The 18,432-nt window shown below is 43.4% G+C and overlaps 1 protein-coding gene across 1 annotated transcript in view; it reads left to right on the top strand.

The window, feature by feature from the left end:
• The window catches only part of LOC138504694 (peptide methionine sulfoxide reductase MsrA-like), a 351,651-nt gene that overhangs the window by 257,054 nt on the left and 76,165 nt on the right, over positions 1-18,432 (top strand). The window contains exon 5 of the mRNA XM_069625255.1: positions 3,038-3,144. Within this exon, the coding sequence (XP_069481356.1) occupies positions 3,038-3,144 (107 nt within the window). The remainder of the gene's footprint in view (positions 1-3,037; positions 3,145-18,432) is intronic.

The raw sequence follows: 18,432 nt of genomic DNA, 5'->3' as shown, positions 1-18,432 counted from the left end.
TGGTTACATTTGTTGCCAGATGATACAAATTATACAGACTCAAAAAGAAAACCTACAGGATTATAGTTAATAATCCATAAATCGACTTGGGGTCTACGTGGAGTGGCTGCAAGAATTAGAGCACAGCCAGCTACCACCTGCTTAACAGGATATTACAAGAGCAGGGGCATCCTACGTTTCGGCGTAGATAGATGTATGCAATGCCTTCCTCAGGAACAGAGTTAGATGCACTAAAAAGTGACCCCTGAGGAAAAAATGAAAATTAAAAATTAAAAAAACAATGGGCGTGTGTTGTAAAAAATTAGGTTAAAACAGGAACTGCTAGCCATTATGTGGAGTCCGGAATGGGTAACATAGTCTGTACTAAGGCCAGTGCTCCCCGTGTAACGCTGGTGGTGTAAATTCTAATTCACCCTAAAATGCTAGGCTATTCTAGCGTGACAATAGATATAATCAGCACTCATAAGCAGGTAGATCCTAGGACAAAGACAGTCCCAAAGGTGGAAAAAAGAGACAGAAAAGCAAAAAGCAGTCTTTTATCCATGCAATGTGGCTACATCCCTCAAGAATGGATAATATATTGCAAATATCTCACATGCATTTAAAAACAACCAGGCAGAAAGAGGCCTGCATGCCACCGTGACATATAAAAAACAGAGTTTGGATAATTCGAATTCCCAATAGGCCAGGAGGTGAACTAAATCCAGCAGACTACCTCTCCCGTCACCCTGCGGGCCCCCCAATGGCCCGTGCTGGCGACGTGGCATACATCGACTATGTTGTAGCCAGCTCGCTCCCGCCTGCCCTGTCCTTGGAGATGGTTAAGGCCATGTCAGCTGCAGACCCTACAACCTCCCTGGCTATCAGCCTAATGAACAATAACAAATGGAAGGACTACCGTCGTGCAACATTTTCCCACCCAGTGGTGTATAAGGAGGAAATGGAGAGATTGGCAAGGGTGCAGTCCGAGTTGGCCATCAAAGACCACAACATCCAACTGAGGGACTGCCGTATTGTCATCCCTGCAGCGCTCAGGGCCGACGTGGTCCGAACAGCTCATGAGGGACACTGAGGTGCTGAAAACACCAAAAGACAACTGCGCTGCCACGTCTGGTTCCCCTTCCTGGACTCGCTGGTCGATGAGTGGATCAAAAACTGCCTCGCCTGCCAGTGCACAGTACCAGTGGAGGCCCCAGTACCTCTTCAGCCAACACATATCCCAGAGCGGCCATGGGAGAGAGTTGCAGTCGACTTGTGCGGGCTGTTAGAGTCTGGGGAATACCTTCTCCTCATCATTGATGAGTATTCCCGGTTCCCCATTGTCAAACAGGTCACCACCACAGCTTTTCCTCTTGTTGCAGCCACCCTGGACGAAGTGCTCAGTGAATGGAGCATCCTGAGAGTGAGAGTCAGATAATGGCCCGCCATTCAACAGCCATGAATTTGGGACGCTGGAAAAACACCTAGGTTTCAAACACTTCAAGATAACACCAAGGTGGCCGCAAGCGAACGGCATGGCTGAGCGGTTCATGTCCTCTATAAAGAAATCCCTCCAGAGGGCCTGCATAGAAGCCAGCAATCCTCACCAGGCCTTGTGTAGGCTCCCGCGGGACTATCACAACACCCCACACGAGGCCACCAACAAGACCCTGGCAGAATTGATGGTACGCTATGACATGCACACTCGCATTGTGAGAGACTCTTCAGCCCCTGGAGAGGCAGAGAAGTGAAGGAGAAAACGAAGCAAGAGTGGACCTCAGGCGCAGGGTGGTACCCAAGGACTTCTAGGTTGGTGATGAAGTTCTCGTACAGTAGTCGATGGTCAAAAAGACAGACACGCGATATGCCCCGAAACTCATGAATGTGACCGCCGTCAAAGGGACGATGGTGGCCGCCCAGAATGAGGACAAGGAAGTCACGTGAAACAGCTCTTTGTTCAAACATTTTGTCAAAAGGGAGGACTGTGAATCTCCACTGCCGGATCCATATCCGGAGCCACGGGAACCACGTGATGACCTGTGGGTCCCGCCCACGGGAGACCTGGATCGAAGGGGGACAAGATGTGAACCTCCAGGTGAAGGAGAGGCACAAGAAAGAAGTGCTAGACCCCAGCGGATGACACGGAAACCACTACGCTGGGTTGAAGAGTGTTAGTCCCGATGTTTGAACATTTTCCGGGGGTGGTGTTATGGCCCTCTGCCCTTTAAGTTAGAAGCCCCCCCTGTTGGGGGCATGTTTAATGAAATTGGGTGGAAAGGAGGACTGTGGGTGTGAGGAGGCAGTTCCTGTTTGTACTCCAGTAAAGAAGGTTGGTGTATCACCTCTCCGGCTCCACGTCCTTTTGTGAATAACTATGCAGGCCCAAACCGGGCATCACTCAACAGTACCAGGAAACACCATCACTGGAAAATGCTTGTTACCATGAGTTTTCTTATTTTCCTTCTTTCGAGATCAGCATTCTGCCTCATCCTCTGCCTACCATTACACATGCACCCCTACTTACATAATTAATGTTCCTCTTCAACAGTCCTTTCATGTCTTCCCAATGTATTAATACCGGGCATACCTAATGTCTATTCCTGTTTTTCCCCACTTCCACCTTTTGCCCTGTCTTCTTTTCTTCTTCCTCCAAAGACTATGGTCTGGTTATTCCGGGAAGGGGCACAATACACCATTTTACCTGAGGAACCACTACTGTGGTGATTGGTACGGCAAAAAAAAATCATCATAATTTGTCATTTATATAGCACTTTTATCCAAATCGCTTTACATAGAACATTTTTATATACAATTATTATTACCCAATTGATACTCATTTTATCGACCTTGAAAATGTTAAAAGGCTGAGTTAACCTTGCCAGTATTCGAACCTGCGACCTGCCGATCACAAAACATAACATAACATAACATAACATAACATAACATAACATAACATAGGCTATCTTTTATATATACAGAACCATGTGGTTCTGGGTGTAATATCAGTACTTATCATGAGTGTTGCCTTTTTCATGCCATTTTGTTGCTTTTGTTATAGGAATGAAGCAGGGGAAGGATATCGGTACCTCATACCGCTCTGCCATATTCACATATAAACCCCAGCATAAGGAACTGGCTCTGGCCTCACAGAAGATCTTTCAGAAGGTGAGTATCTAGTGGAGACAGATAGAGTGTTGTGTTGGGAATGGAGTGTGCAAAATGACGGTACCTGATTGGCCTAAAACGCTTACAAGACGCTTCTCTGCTCATTATCCAGTGATCAAAGTGTACAGAAAAGTGGAATTATGCTCCCTCCATCATGATCCCCCCCACTCAAGCTCCCACCTGCCTCTGCTTCCAACCTCTCTCACCTTCAATGCGACCCTCCTAGCTGGCATCCTTCTTCTCCACTGCAACACTATGTTTAGGAACGGTACTATCAAGACAAAAAACACAATGAAAGTAAATGCATTACAGCCTTCAGCTTAATGCAATCCCCTCATTTATAATCACCCACCATTCACACCGATTAAGGGGCATGCCCGGGCGGCATGCCACGACCATAGCCACCCCCATTATCCAGCCCGAGCTCTGCCTCCAGAGGCGTCAAGCGTGCTAAAATGCTGAAGACAAATGAGAGCACTTAAATAGAATACATTTTCAAAACACTAGGGGCCCGATTCCTGGAAATATTTGCACGGCATAGAGGGACCTTGAGCGCCAAAGTCCCTGTGAAATCCCACTTGTTGATTTATGGAATCGAGTGTGCAGCACTTTTTTCGTACCTTGCAGGGACTTTGCGTAGGCTCGGCATGTCTCTGCAAGCAACCGAGCGCCTTGCTTGTGACACCACGCACAGTGTGGCTGTGGCTTGCGCAGAGGGCAGGGAAAAGGGTGGAATTAGAAAAATGAGGAGGAACAAAAGAAAATGTGGTCGTTACGAGGGATGGCCCGCAGGCAGTCCCACTATTGCGCGGAACAACACATATTCCTGGATCCGACTGCGTAACCTCTGAGCAGAGAAATGGCCACGCAAAGCCCTCATTCGATCCGCCACCCGAAGGCAGGAGCACAGGCACTTGCGCATAGGATTCACTGCGCAGAGGTAAGATCGGGTGTCGGATTTAGGGGTGCGTGCACGCAGGCAGGTTTCCAATCTGAGTTAGTGTGTAGTGGGGTGCAGGAACGGTTTACAGGGGTTGCACGCAGATTTACTGAGTTTTAGCTGAGTTGTGATAAGTTGCACGCATGTTATTGGGGTGCAGGTAACAGTTAGAGAGGACCCTGCGCAGCCTCCCTGAGAAGCTTCCCTGCTTGCGGGGATACAACGCACTGTTTTGAGGGTGCTTTTATCTGCACCCAAGGAGCACGCAAAGGTAGCTGTTACTGGCTAATTTTGCTTTGCGTGGGGGCGTATCGGGGCGTTCAGCTGCAACTTGGGTACACGGTTACTTTGCACAAATAGTTCCATGAATACGCAGAGCGCACAGACAAATTTCTGCACGCAGGCTCGCGCAGAATGATTCTTGCATGCAAGCTTTGTGGGATCAATGCACACTTTCCCATGAATCGGGCACTAGGTATTTCTTAACTAGAGATTTTTAATTATTTGTGCATAGAAAATAACCAAACAAAAGAAGAAAGCTATTTTTCTGACGACTGTTCTGGGTTGATTTGAGCTATATTGCTGCTCTATAAAAGGACAAGGTTAATGTCCAGAGCTGGGGAGATCTGATCAGGCTGGGTCCAATATTTGTGTGATGACTCAGGAATGAGTTTTATTCTGCATGCAGACAATTTAAATAAACTGTGTGTAGGCATGCAAGAACAGTGTGTTATGTCACCAACAGATGTGTTTCTAGGAGGGTGGCGTGAGTGGGGTATAGCCCCAGGTCTATTGGTTGTAGCCCTGGATAGAAGCTCTGGGGCTACAACCAAAAGGCTAGCTAGCCCAAATCCTGATGGTCCCGACCTTAGCTTAGCCCCAGATCTTTTCCAGACCTAGCAACACCCCTGGACACCAGTACATTACTCGCAGGGCACAGGCTGAAATCCACGGAGGTCCAGCAATGGTACTTCTGATGAGCAAAACTAAGGGAATGATGGCTAATTATTCAGAGAAGTAGCAGAACATAGCATGTAGTTCACGACTACTGCAGTTTGCATCATTCTGGGAATACGAGTAAGTGGCATGCTGGTGGTGTGCTGTGTAGAGTTGCCCAGAGCAATGTCTGAGGTTAAGATTAATTCTAAATCTTCCAGCCATCGCCTCTTTTGTTTTGCTGAGCTGTGCAGCTAAACATATCGCTCAGAACATGGCATATATATATTTGCCGAATCAAGGCTGCATAACGAGCCAGCTGTTGACTGCTCCATCCTGCTACTTCCATTTTGTATCCACCCTCGAAGCAACCAAAAATAATTTTGAAAAAAAAATGTACCTCTCCTCTCTTCATCACTGCACTGGGCCTGTGCCTTTCCCGCCTAGGGTTGCCAGAAAAGGAAACCCAGCTATATCCCAAATTAAGTTAGGATCTAGCCCAAAAGTAGCTCAACCACATACTTCTGCACAAGCCTAAATGTTCTGTTCATAATATAATTCGCATGCATGTAACACCACTTGTTTAGGGTTGCATATTGAAAGCTGCAAATCAGGAACAAGCAAAGGCAACTGAAACAAAGATTTCACAGCAAGAGAACATCACTGATCGCATGCAGTGTGTTCTGCCAAGCCGCCCAGGCGCTGAGGTGAGGGAATCATATAATATAAGAGAATACATGCCAATATAACCCCATTCAATTCCAGAGACACTAGTCTAGCTTTGCTTTTTCACTTTGCATTCTGGGGCTTGTAGTCCTGGGTTTATAACTGGGAAACTCAGGACTCACTATAAGCTCCAGAATACAAACTTAAATCCGTGACTGGTCTAGTATCTCCAGAATGGAATGGAGAATGTTGATATGTGTTGTAAGACCATACCTTATAGGATTGTCTGGACGGCTCTGCCAAAAGCACTGCCGGCAATCATTGACGTTCTCTCGCAGTGAAATCTTCATTTCACGGTGATAGCACATCATGGATTGCATGCCGTGGGTTCTGATGAACCACCTGATATGAAGATGGGGAAATCACATGATAAAAGAGCTTCACGTAGCTCACAGCCACTATGTATAATATTCCATAACATATCATAAAATGCCATATAAAAGAGTCTCATTTATTCTCTCTCCTTTGGAACATAACCGTGGACAGCCCAAACAACTTCAGTGACTGGCAGCAGGGGACAAAATCAATTATGATTCTGCCCCCTTCCTCAACCTCAGCTATACATACAGCTCTGGTGCACTGAATGGCTGGTGACACCAAATATCTTCCTTTCAAATGAAGTGATAAGGGACTTGGGTAGGGTCAGTGCAACTGTAATGCAATCTTAGATGACAGCTCTGAGGGCCACTGGCAGATGAGCATGAGGGGACCCCATTTGGTCCCTAAATCATTCAATCTGCCCCAATGTTAGGGCGGCTTTTTTAATAAAGTGTGAATGTAATCCCTTATTTATGCAATTAAATCAGAGTGAGAATAATAATTATTTGCCCAGGATTAAACACTTTGGCTAAACAGTTAAGCAGGGATTTTAACTGACTGTGCAATTTAGGAACCTAGCCACACACATTTCAAATTTTGGATTTCAAAGCCTAAGATAATGCTTGCAGAGTTTACTTGCAAAATATGGAAATTGTGAATCCTTACAGAAACATGTTAAAAACGCGAATATCAATGTAGCTTTATTCTTCAAATCCTTCAAGAAAATTTGACTATTGTCAAAAAGCAAACCCCCCAAACTCCCTCATATCAAACTAGTAGACATCATGAGTGTTAACAAATCTTTAAAAGGGGACTTGGTCTATTCACTTAACTGGTTTGGAAACGGCAATTTTCTTTCTAGTTAACTGGTGTCGCTTGGCATCTTTCAGTTGGAAATGCCCCAACCACCACGCATAAGAAAGGGTTAACTTATAAGAAAGGAAATGTGTTTTTGGTCTCCTTAGGAGGGGTTCACTGCAGCCCTGGGGCTACATTGTCTTTGTGTCTCACCAGGCCTTGACTTGGGAAATGGGGGGTGAAACATTGCTGATTCTAAATTTGTCTCCCTTTTCGCGACTGTTTAAATTAAAGTTAAGCACTTTCAAATGAAAATGTACTGCTGTTACGAGAGTACTGTTGGGGTGGTAAGGAAAGGTCCCTATGATAAAGAGGGGTTCATCTTGCACATGCCATATTGCTAACTGGGGCTGTAGGCGAGCTGGGCACCATGTTGAAATTTCATATGTACCAAAGTGTAATTAATTATAGATGGGATATGTTACTTTAGCGTTACTATTTGTCTAGAAACGGATTCCTATTAGCTTGCATGCATGTAGAAAGATAAAATGTCAAACCCACAAAATGTAAAAACATACATGCACATTAATACAAATACATGGGGAATTCGTGAATCTCAATATAGTGGGCCTTTCTTGCAAAGTGAACTTTGAAACTGGTTCTGTGCAGTTTTAGGAGCCAGGGGATAGGTGAATAAGTAACTTCATAACCCTCACGGCCAGCACAGCTGTAGAAAACAGCCATGAGTTGTTATGGTGTGATAAGTATTGTAGATAGCAGATGTAATCACCTAATGCCTGAGAGTGGGACAGAGGAGTTTCATTATTTATTTGGTCATCAGTAAAATGTGGAGTAAGTCAGTGCCCAATGCTACCCAGCAGTTTGAATTGTGCGATAAAGTGGCAGTTTTGTAGATTGGAATGTTTCAGTGGGAACATTGACCTGGGAAATGAGATAGTATTGCTAACCCAAAGAGAAATTATTTACCTTGTGTTCCGCATATCGCTTGAAATTGCAATAAAAGTTAAGGCTAAAAAGCTTAAGGCCAGTTATTGCTAGAAATGAATTATGTTTCAATACCAATGTTTAACCATGTGCTGACATCATGACCTACGAATCCTACGAAGAGGTGTGTTCTACACATGATCTGAAGATGACAATTAAGATAAAACTGGCCAATGAAAATGTAAGTTTCAAGTACCAAAATAGTCTTAGGCTGATTCTGGCGCTGCTCCTTTTCACTTTATATGGAGGTAGAGGCAGCAGGACAAAGGTCTAGTCCCCTGCAGAGGAGAACAAAAACTGGAGAAAAAAGAAAACCTAGACCTTGATTATTGTCCGCGCCTCAAACCACAGTTTATTCAAATTATAGCTCAAATTTAAAAAATGGTGTGTTTCCAAACAATACACGCTTCCACAGTTTTTTTCTTAGCCTTGATTTATTCTTGAAAGATTTTTATGTGCTGTTTTCCATTGAATTGCAAATTCATTCAATTCCCAGCAATTTTAGCAAATTAAATTCATTTGTATTCCATTAAATCATCACGTTATTCAGTTTCCAAGATTACCACAGAAAGGGTCATTGTGCCCAGCCTGATCCCTATTCCCAGTAGTTTCAACAAATTAAATTCATTTGTATTCCATTAAATCATCATGTTATTCAGTTTCCAAGATTACCACAGAAAGGGTCATTGTGCCCAGCCTGATCCCGACACGTGTTTCCCTGCCCGCACTGCGGCGGTTCCTCAGGGGTTTAAAGGCTATTTGGCTTCAAATATATAACACAGAAGTTTTCTTGACAACATAAGAATTGTGCATTGATTGTGCATTAGCATCTGATATAGTATGTTCAATATATTCCAAAGATTTATAACAGAAAATTAATCTCAACGGTGTTGAGAATTACGTATTCACATCCTAATAAAAATACAAAAATAAAAACGACAAAGGGTATATTTTACAATCATGCCAAAGGAGCTTCAGAAACAAGTTATCTCAGGTCAACAGAATCATTTTTCAAAGTTATGTAATGTTGGCAACTTACATAAGCAGCATGTTCATAGTGTCTCTGTTGTGGGTTAGCATTTATCTGTTTGTCAGCTGAGAATAATGCGTAGCGACTCTAGAACGGGAAACAGATAGTAACGGGTATGAGTTTCCCATATTATATTATTGCAAACTAAAAATACCCGACTAGTGTGCAGGAGAGTTTCCGTACGTAATGAGTTTAAGTCTCCAATTATATCGTGCTTACCTTGTACTACATGTTAGTGCGATTCATTCAAATGGTACGATTGCCAAGGCCAAAATGTTCCGTGCTGGTGTGTCTCGTAATGCGGTCTTGGACGCCTAGTCTCTTCCGCGTATATCATGTGATATGTCCATATGTCACGTGATCACGGCACAATATGCAGAGCGCCATATTAGATAGGGAATATGATCTCACATTGTATTAATGCAATATGCTAGATTATGTATATAAATCATTTGAAGTGTGTGCACATAATTCCAAGTTGATGCGGATATGTACCTTATAATTCTGCAAAATTGGAAATATACATAAAATCTTATAAAGACGTATATTATGTGTCACCACATGAAATTCACTATTATGGACCTGAAAAACCGGCTTGAGGGCCCTTGCATGAGTTAGTTGTATAGTATAGGCTAAGATACTGGTATATTGATATGCATACTAGATTACAGATGGAGACGGTTATAAATATTTACGGAGATTCTCCTCACTCATGTCTCTGATACATTCATTTTTGTCAATTCACAATCAACCGAAACTCATGATTCTGCAATCCTATGTGCAAACGTAGTTTTTAAGATGTTGTCAGCACCTATGTTACTTCTTTGTTACATGGGTGCAAAAGGGATTGAGCACTATGTGGTTGGAATAAGTGTGTGCACTTATACAGTTGAGCCATTCCAGCATAATTCTGATAAATTTACAGAAGAAATGTAAATCATATACACCACAAATCATTTTTTTACAGGAAATGGTGTAGTTCATGGTCCACATTTAGACCCATATATATCGTGTCCATAGACCATATCCAAAATGCTTCTCTTTTGCTAAGTCATTTTTCCAAATGGCCTCCTCTTTTCGGTGGTAAGAGTTTCTCTAGCCCATAACATTTTATCTTGTCAATGTCAGAGTCCACGTGGTTTTGGTGAAAATGGAAAGCCAAAGGAGATGTCATATCTCTGTTCTTAATTGCTCTCAGATGTTCTCCTAATCTGATCTTACGTTTTCTTATTGTGCTTCCAATATATGTTTTTTGGCAGGCGCATAAGATGGCTTATATAACAAATCTACTGTTGCAATTAATATGTTATTTGATTGTGATTTTCTTGCCATTTGGTTGTACAAAGTCTTTCTTCGCATTACACATGTGAATGCAGATCTGGCAATGGCTACATTTGAAATTACCTTGCATTTGGGGTCCAAGCCAAGATTCCTTGTTTTTTGAATGATTTTGTTTATATTGCTCATATTTTTTATTATCGAAATATGACGGACTTATCATTCTTTTTAGATTCATACCTTTACGAAACACCATGTTGGGTTTATTGTCCAAAATTGTGTCCAACTCAAGGTCTGATTTTAGAATGTTCCAATTTTTTCGTAGAATCTTGGTAATGACATAGTGCCTCATTACACGGTAGGCGGTAACCATGGTGCTATTAGCGCCATGGTTGCCACCGGTATTTTACTGTGTCCACTTTGGTGGATGGCAGAATTACCGCCCTACTCCAAGGTGAGCGGTGGTGGTAATTCCCCATTCACCAAGGCCCATCCCCATTCCCATTTTTGTCCCCATAGGGCATAATGGGAATGGGGAAGGTGCTAATTACGGTACCGCAAATTACGGTACCGTAATTAGCACCAAGGTCCCTTTGCGGGTTCGTTTTTTAACGCCTGCTAAAAGCAGGAGTTAAAGTACCAAACCGCAAAAGGACCTCGTAATAAGACGGTAAGGGTTAACGGTCACCGGTAGCATTACCGGTGACCGTTAACCCTTACCGCCTTCCATGTGATGAGGCCCAGAGTTATTTGCACTATAAGTTGTAAGGAATCTTAGTTTGTCCAATTCTTGAGGTTTTGTAGGTTTGTCTTGTAACAGATCTGTTCTAGAATTTTTCAATGTTTTACATGCCATTTGTTTGAGATGCTTTGGGCTGTATCCTCTCTTTTTGAATTTATTGAACATCGTATCTTGGTGTTTATGAAATTCTCCTTCTGATGTGCAGTTTTTTTGATGCGTATGAATTCACCAAATGGAATATTCTGGATGATTTGGTGAGGATGATTGCTCATGGCATGTAGAATACTATTCACAGCAGTCTTGTTTGTGTATAGGGTGCTGTGAATGGTGTGGACTTGTATGTAAAGATGTAAATCAAGAAAATTGTTGGTCTGTTTACTATAGTTGATAGTAAATTTCAAATTGTAGTCGTGGTCATTCAAGAATGAGTAGTACTGTTGAAATTGTTGTTCTGATCCGTTCCATATTAAAATAATGTCATCGATATACCTCCCCCAGAAAGCAATTCTGTTGTTGGTTGTAAAATCCGGATGTTGCCCGGCAAATTGTGTTTCAAAATGTCCCATATACAAATTGGCATGTGGGGGGGCAAATTTGGTTCCCATTACTGTGCCCTGGATCTGTCTGAACAATTTGTATCCAAAGCAAAAAATATTGTTGTTTAATGTGAAGTGGATCATTTCTGAAATCATCAGGTTTTGATCTTGTAATGAGACTGATCTGGTTTTCAAAAAGTGGTTCGCAGTCGAAATTCCCCTGTTATGTATAATGCTGGTATACAGTGCTGTTACATCTAGGGTGACAAACCAAAAATGATCTTCCCAGTAGATATTTTCTAGTTTTTTCAATATATGTGTTGTATCTTTGATGAAGGAACTCAGACCAGATGCAAGCGGTTGAAGGTAATAGTCAATATATTCTGAAATCCTTTCGGTTAGTGAACCAATACTGTTTATGATAGGTCTGCATTGAGGCAGATCTGTGTATGGTTTGTGAATTTTCAGCATGAAGTAAATAGTCAGTAGTATTGGATGTGATATATTCATATATTCGTATTCTTCATCAGAAAGCAAATTTTGCTCATGCCAATGAGTACTCATCAGTTTCCAATCTGATAATAAACCTTTGATTGGATTAGTTTTAAGCAATTGGTAGCATTCTGTATCATTGAGATGATTCATTGCTATTGTTATGTAGTCTTCTGTCTTGAGTAATACAATGTTTCCTCCTTTGTCAGCAGTTCTCACTGTGATATCATGATTTTCTTTTAGTTGATTAATGGCTGCAATTTGGTCTTGGTTGAAGTTGTGTTTCACTTTAGACTTGTGGTTCTTCAGATATAGTTGTCTTAATTCACCTTGTACTGCTTTCTCGAAGAGGTCTATGGCATTATCTGGTGGTAATGTTGGGGTACATTTTGAGCAGGATTTTAATTTGGTATGTTTTGCAAGACCCAAGGTGATGTCTTGTTCATGTGCAAACATTGTTATCGTGTGGATGTCCTCCTCTTCCGCTAGATTCAATAAATTAACTGTGTTTTCCACATGTTCTGAAGAATGTTCAGAACATATTGTCATAGATATCGGTTTTGCCCGTTTGGTGTTGTGAAGAAAACATTTCTTAAGTTTAAATTTTCTACAAAAACGATGTAAATCTGTGATTGTTTCAAAATAGTCATTGGTTTTAGTCAGACAAAATGTGAGTCCTTTGTTGAGTGCTGAAATCAGATCTTTAGGTATAGGCTGATTGGTGAGGTTCACCACTAGGTTTTACTCTTGGGCTGGTTCATTGACCTTGTTTGTACTCCATTGTTTTTTCCTGATCCGTTTGTTTTGTTGGTTACCTTTTCCTCTGTGTCCCCTCTTTGTCTTTGTGTATTTGGTGTCATAGTAGACCCCCATCTTTGATGAAAATGTAAGAATTGGGAAAAGATGAGGTTTCTTTGAAGAGGTTTTTGTCCAATCATATGTGGGGGGTGGATTGTAATAAAGTATCTTGGAGTGTTTTAACTTGCAAAATGTATGTACGATATGAGCGGATGTGGTTTGTGAGAATTGGGTTCTTTTGGTCCTACAACACCACCTAACAGCTCCCCAGATAATTGTACAATAAACTTGCTTTGTGTAGAACCGTGTACTCACTTCTTAAGTGGTGGGCCTGTTTGGGTTAAGGTGTTTAAAGGCCCATCCAACAGTACCAGTGCTTGTGTTACCCTTCCACGTCTGCAGATAGTACAGGAACAAACATTTTTTTTTCTGTACAACTGGATTTTAAGTAACCCAGTTGTGTGGGAAATCACCAAATCTGGCAACCCTGTTTCTGCCACACAATGGGCACCATGGAAATAGAAAGGAGGCTCAGTGCTTGGAGCCCTCTTTCTATGTCCATTGGTGGGAACAAACAGGGTTGGGATGGTCTTCCCTCTGTCGCTGGCAAATGGTGCACATCATAATCCTTGGCTGCCGGTTATACAAGGTGGTAAGGCCCTGCTGCCCATGTGAAAGGACCTTACCTCACTTGTGCCTATTAGCCAGGGCTGGCTAGCCGTGCTCATCTGGCATAGATTGCAGTCTTGGCTACTACGCTTATTAATGTTACTCTTTTCTATAGAGGTAAACTTTACTACACAATTATTTTCCTGGTGCTAAAGAAAAAGGGTCTTAGTTAAGACTGGTCTAATGGTGTTATGGGAAGGGATTGCTGTTTCTATAGGACTTGAGGGGAAGGATAATCCTTATCCTTGCAGTGAGGGTCTGAATCATATGTCAGCCAAATCTTGATAGTTCTTGTGTTCGTGAGTAGCAGAGTAGGAATATTTTAGGGGCTCTGGAGAATAGCAATGGCATTTCTTAACAAAACAGGTGGTCCCTTTGGTAGAATGACCTTGTGGACTCCCACATGGCCATAACGTCTATGCGTTTCTATATTGGGGGTCAAGTGAGAGAATCTAAAATGGAAGACATGTTGTGACAACTGGAATGGATGTAGAATCATGCAGCCACATTCAGTACGGTCTGCAGACTTCTAATTGGCATTGGGAAGGCCGAGGCTCGTGCTATTTGCATAGCCCTGCTGAGATAAGAGACATATTTTCACAATGGCTGCTACTTGAGAATCCATAGTTCTGCATCAAAAAACATGTATGGTTAGATACAGGGTTTGGTGAGACCCAGATTAAGGTGACCTCCTTAAGAATGCACATACCAGTGCTGTTGAAATCTTTGTGGTCTCCTCCTGATATCAGACCAGGCTGGAAACCTACCCACAAGTGCACAGGGTGCCTGGGATGGAGCTATATGTGTCAACCACCTGCAATACTGGGAGGTGGGGTATTGGACGTTTATTCTGTTCAGGACATATGTGTCTAACATGGGGAATCCCCACGAGTGGCCCAGATGGGAGGGTGGTAAGTAGGCATGTGGTTTGTTGGGATAAAGGCACTGTAGGATGACGAGTAAACATGTGTGATTTTGACAGGATCTTACTACTGGAGTATGATGAGCGACTGTCTTATAGGGATGAAAGGTCTGCTTGGGAATGGGGAGTGGGTGAATGTTTGTTAGGATGACGGTTCTGCTGGGGGTTGGTGGGTCGTTATATAACTTGTTGGAATGATGTTACTGCTGTGGGATGGTAAGCTCAGGAATAGCTTGTTGGGATGAAATCACTCTTTGAAGGTGGTAATATATGTAGTTTGTTTGGATGAGGCACTGCTCGAGAAGGGTGTGCAGGTGAGTCTTTTTTTAGATATATGTGTTTATAGGTGAGTTGGAATGGGATGAAGGTGATGTTGGCAGCTGGTGAGCAGAGAAATGGATAGTTGGGATGAAATTGCTGCTGTTGCAGATGATGAGAAAGCAAGTGTTTTCCTTGGGTGAAGTTGCTGTTGCATGATGGTGAGTTTGAATGTGGTTTCTTGTGATGTAGGCACTGCTAGATGATGTCAGGTAGGTGACTTGTTTTTTGGTATGAAATTGTTGTTGAAAACTCCTGGGTAGGTAAGTAGCTTGTTTAGATTACGACACATCTGGGGATGAAGAGTAGGCAAGTGATTTGCTAGGATGACAGTGTTGCTGGGGGTTGGTGTTTTGGCGGTATAAAGGTGTTACTGCGGGATAGTGAATACGTATGTGATTTGTTGGGATGAAAGTGCTGCTTTAAGATGACAATTAGTTATGTGGTTTATTGGGATAAATGTGGTTCTGTATGATGTAAGAAGAATGTGGCTTGTTGATATGAAAGTATTGTTGGGGATCTTGAGTATGTGAGTAGTTTGGTGGGATCAGGGCAATGCTGGCGAATGGTGAGCAGGTATGTGGTTTGTTGGAATGAATTGTTCCTGGAGAAGGATGAATTGGTAAGTGGTTTATTATGGGGAAGCTGCTGCTGGAGAATGTTGAGTAGGAGGCTGGTTTCCTGGGATGATGGTGCTGCTAGCGGATGGTAAATGGTTGGTTTGTTGGGATGAAGGTGCTTCTGGGGAATATTGAGTAGGTGATAGGTTTGTTGGGATGAAGGCATTGCTGGAGGATGATGAGTAGGTGAGTCACTTGTTGGGTGAAGGTGCTCTTGGTATATGCTCTGTAGGTCTACAGTCTGGTGGTATGAAGGCATTGCAGAGTGATAGTGAGAAGGTATGGTGTTTGTTGGGTTGAAAGCACTGTTGTGGGGTGGGTACAAGGTAGGCATTTTTATGGGATCACACAACTGCTGGATGAAGGTGAGAATGTATGAGATTTGATGTTATGAAGGTACTGCTGAAAGGTGAGGAGTATGTGTGTGTTTTATATGGATGACAGTGATCCTTCATCTTGATGGTGGTGAATAGGTTTGCGGTTTAGTGAAATGAAGGCCCTGTTGGTGAATGGTGAATAGGTTTGTTTTTGTTTTCCGATAAAGGTACAGCTGAAGGGTGATGAGTGGATGAATCCTTGTTGGGTTGAAGCTGCTGCTGGTGGGTGGTGAGTAGGTGGGTGGACTGTTTGGTCAAAGGTGTAGTTGTAGGATGGGAAGTGAGTGGGTGGTTTGTTGCGTTGGCAGGTCTGTTTGGGGGTGGTGAGGAGGTATGTGATTTGTAGGAATGAAGCTGCTGTTGGGAAATGGTAATTAGGTGAGTGACTTGTTGGGATATAACTAGGTGAGTATTTTACGTGGGGAAGGTGTTGACGGGGGATGGTGTGTACATATGTGTTGTGGTGGGATGAAACCACTTCTGGACGGTGGCAATTAGGTAAGTGGTTTGTTGGGATGAAGGTGATGCTGAAAGGTAGTGAGTAGGGATGGGATGAGGCACTCCTTGAGATTGGTGTACAGGTTTTGGTTTTTTGGGATAAAGGCACTGCTATTGGATAGAAGCAATGAAGTTGCTTGTTGGGATGAAAGTGCTCCTGGGTGATCAAAAGATGGTAAGTCGTCCCTATGAAGCCAGGTGCAGCTGGGGGATAGTGAACAGCTGAGTGTTTTATTGGCATGAAGCCAGTATTGTGGGATGGTGAATAGGCGTGTGGTTTGTTGAGATGAAGCTGCAACTGAAGAATGCCGAGTGCTGTTTGGGCTGGCGATGCTGCCTGGAGATGGTGAGTAGGCAAGTGCTTGTGGGGATGAAGTTGCTGCTTGACGGTGGTCCGTAATCAAGGATATTTTTGGAAGGGATGTATGCTTTTTTTGTGAAAAGGGTGCTTTTGGAGGATGGGGAGTAGGTGGCTAGCACGTTGGGGAGAATGTGCTGCTGGGAGATATGAGTCGATGTGTGATTTGAAAGAATGCGTTTGCTGCTGGGAGCTGCTGGTAAGGTCAGCGGCATGTTCAGATGAAGGAACTACTGAGGGATGGTGCCTAAGCGAGTGGCTTGATGGGGTGACAGTGCCACAGGAGGGTTGTAAGTGGGTATGTGATGTGGAAGGATGAAAAGACTGCTGGGGATGGTGAGTAAACATGTGATTTGTTGGCATGAAGGTGCTGCCGTGGGATGTGTGTAGGTATGCGGCCTGTATGGGCAAAGGTTGTGCTGTTTTATGTGGAGTGGATATGTGGCTTATTGGGAAGATGGCACTGCTAGGGGATTGTGAGTCAGAGAGTGGTTTTGTCAGATGAAGGCACTGATGCGGGATGGTGAGTGGGTATGCAATTTTTTGGGACGGAGACACTTCTGGAATGATGGTGAATAGGTATGTGCTTTGTTGAGATGAGGGTGTTGTTGTATGGCGGTGAGTACTTCTGATTTATTTACTTGAATGCACCATTGGAAAATGGTGAGTATGTATGCGATTTCTTGGGATGAAGATGATGCTGGAGGATGGTGAGTGGGTGAGGGGCGTATTGGGAATGGGATAAAGACACTGTTAGGAAATGGTGGGTAGGTGAGCGGCTTATTGGTGTGAAGTTGCTGCTGGTGGAGAGAGGGACTCTTTGATTTCTTAGTATGAAGTCACTTCTGGAGGATGACTAGTCTGTTCGGATGAAGATGCAGTTGGGGGATGATTGTGCGTAGGTTGCCATTTGTTGGGTTGAAGATGCAGTTGGGGGATTGTGAGTAGTATGCCATTTGTTGGGTTGAAACGGTGGTGAGCAGGTAAAGGTAGGGGGTGAACGGGAGAAGGTGAGTAGACGAGTGGCTTGAAGAAAAGAAGCCCCAGCTGGGTCAATGTGAGTAGTTGATTGGTTTGTTGGGTAAATGTGCTGCTGTGGGATGCTGAGTGGGTATGTGATTCGGAGATGAAGGTCCTACTGGGGGTTGGTGAGTAGAAATGTGGCCTTTTAGGATTAAGGTGATGTTGGAGAATGACAGGTATGATAGTGGGTGAGTAGGAAAGTGGCTTGAATGGGTGAAGGCCCTGCTGGTGGAGGGTGAGTACGTTGGTGGTGTAATGGGTGATCGTGCTTCTGGGTGATGTGAGTAAGCAAGTGGTTTATTGGGATGACGGTGCTGTTGGAGAATGATGAGTAGGTGTGTGGTTATTTGGATGAAACACTGCAGGAGAATGGCAACTAGATATGTGGTGAATTGGGATGATGGTGCTGCTGGGGGGTGGTGAGTGGGGATGTAGTGTTTTTGGATGAAGGTGCTGCTAGAAGGTGGTGGGAAGGATGTGGGTTGTTGTGATGGAGGCACACTCGAGGATAGTGATTAGGTGGGTGGTTTGCTAGTGTGAAGTTGCTACTGGAGGATGCTGAAGAGATGTGCTGTTTGTTGGAATGAAGGAGCAGTTGAGGAATCTTGAGTAGGTTTGTTGGGATGGAGGTGTTTCTGGTGGATGGAGAGTGGATATATTTTTAGTTGGGATAAAGGTGTTGCTGGAGGTTTGTTGGGATTTCTGGAAAATGTTGGGGTTGAAGGCATTTCTGGAAACTGATTTGTGCTGTGTGCACGGGTGAAGGCTCTCTGGATGAAGGGTGGAGATTAGGTGAGTGGTATGTTCAGAATGGGGTGAAGACACTGCAGGGAGATGGTGGTTAGGTGGGTGTTTTGGGGGGAAAGTTGCTGCTGGAAAAGGGTAAGGATGTATGTGATTTGTT

The sequence above is a fragment of the Ambystoma mexicanum genome, chromosome 11 (genome assembly GCF_040938575.1).
Source record: "Ambystoma mexicanum isolate Mex_15411 chromosome 11, UKY_AmexF1_1, whole genome shotgun sequence".
Taxonomy (NCBI): Eukaryota; Metazoa; Chordata; class Amphibia; order Caudata; family Ambystomatidae; genus Ambystoma; species Ambystoma mexicanum.
Note: the sequence above shows the minus strand (reverse complement) of the source record. Positions and strands in the feature narration are given on the sequence as shown.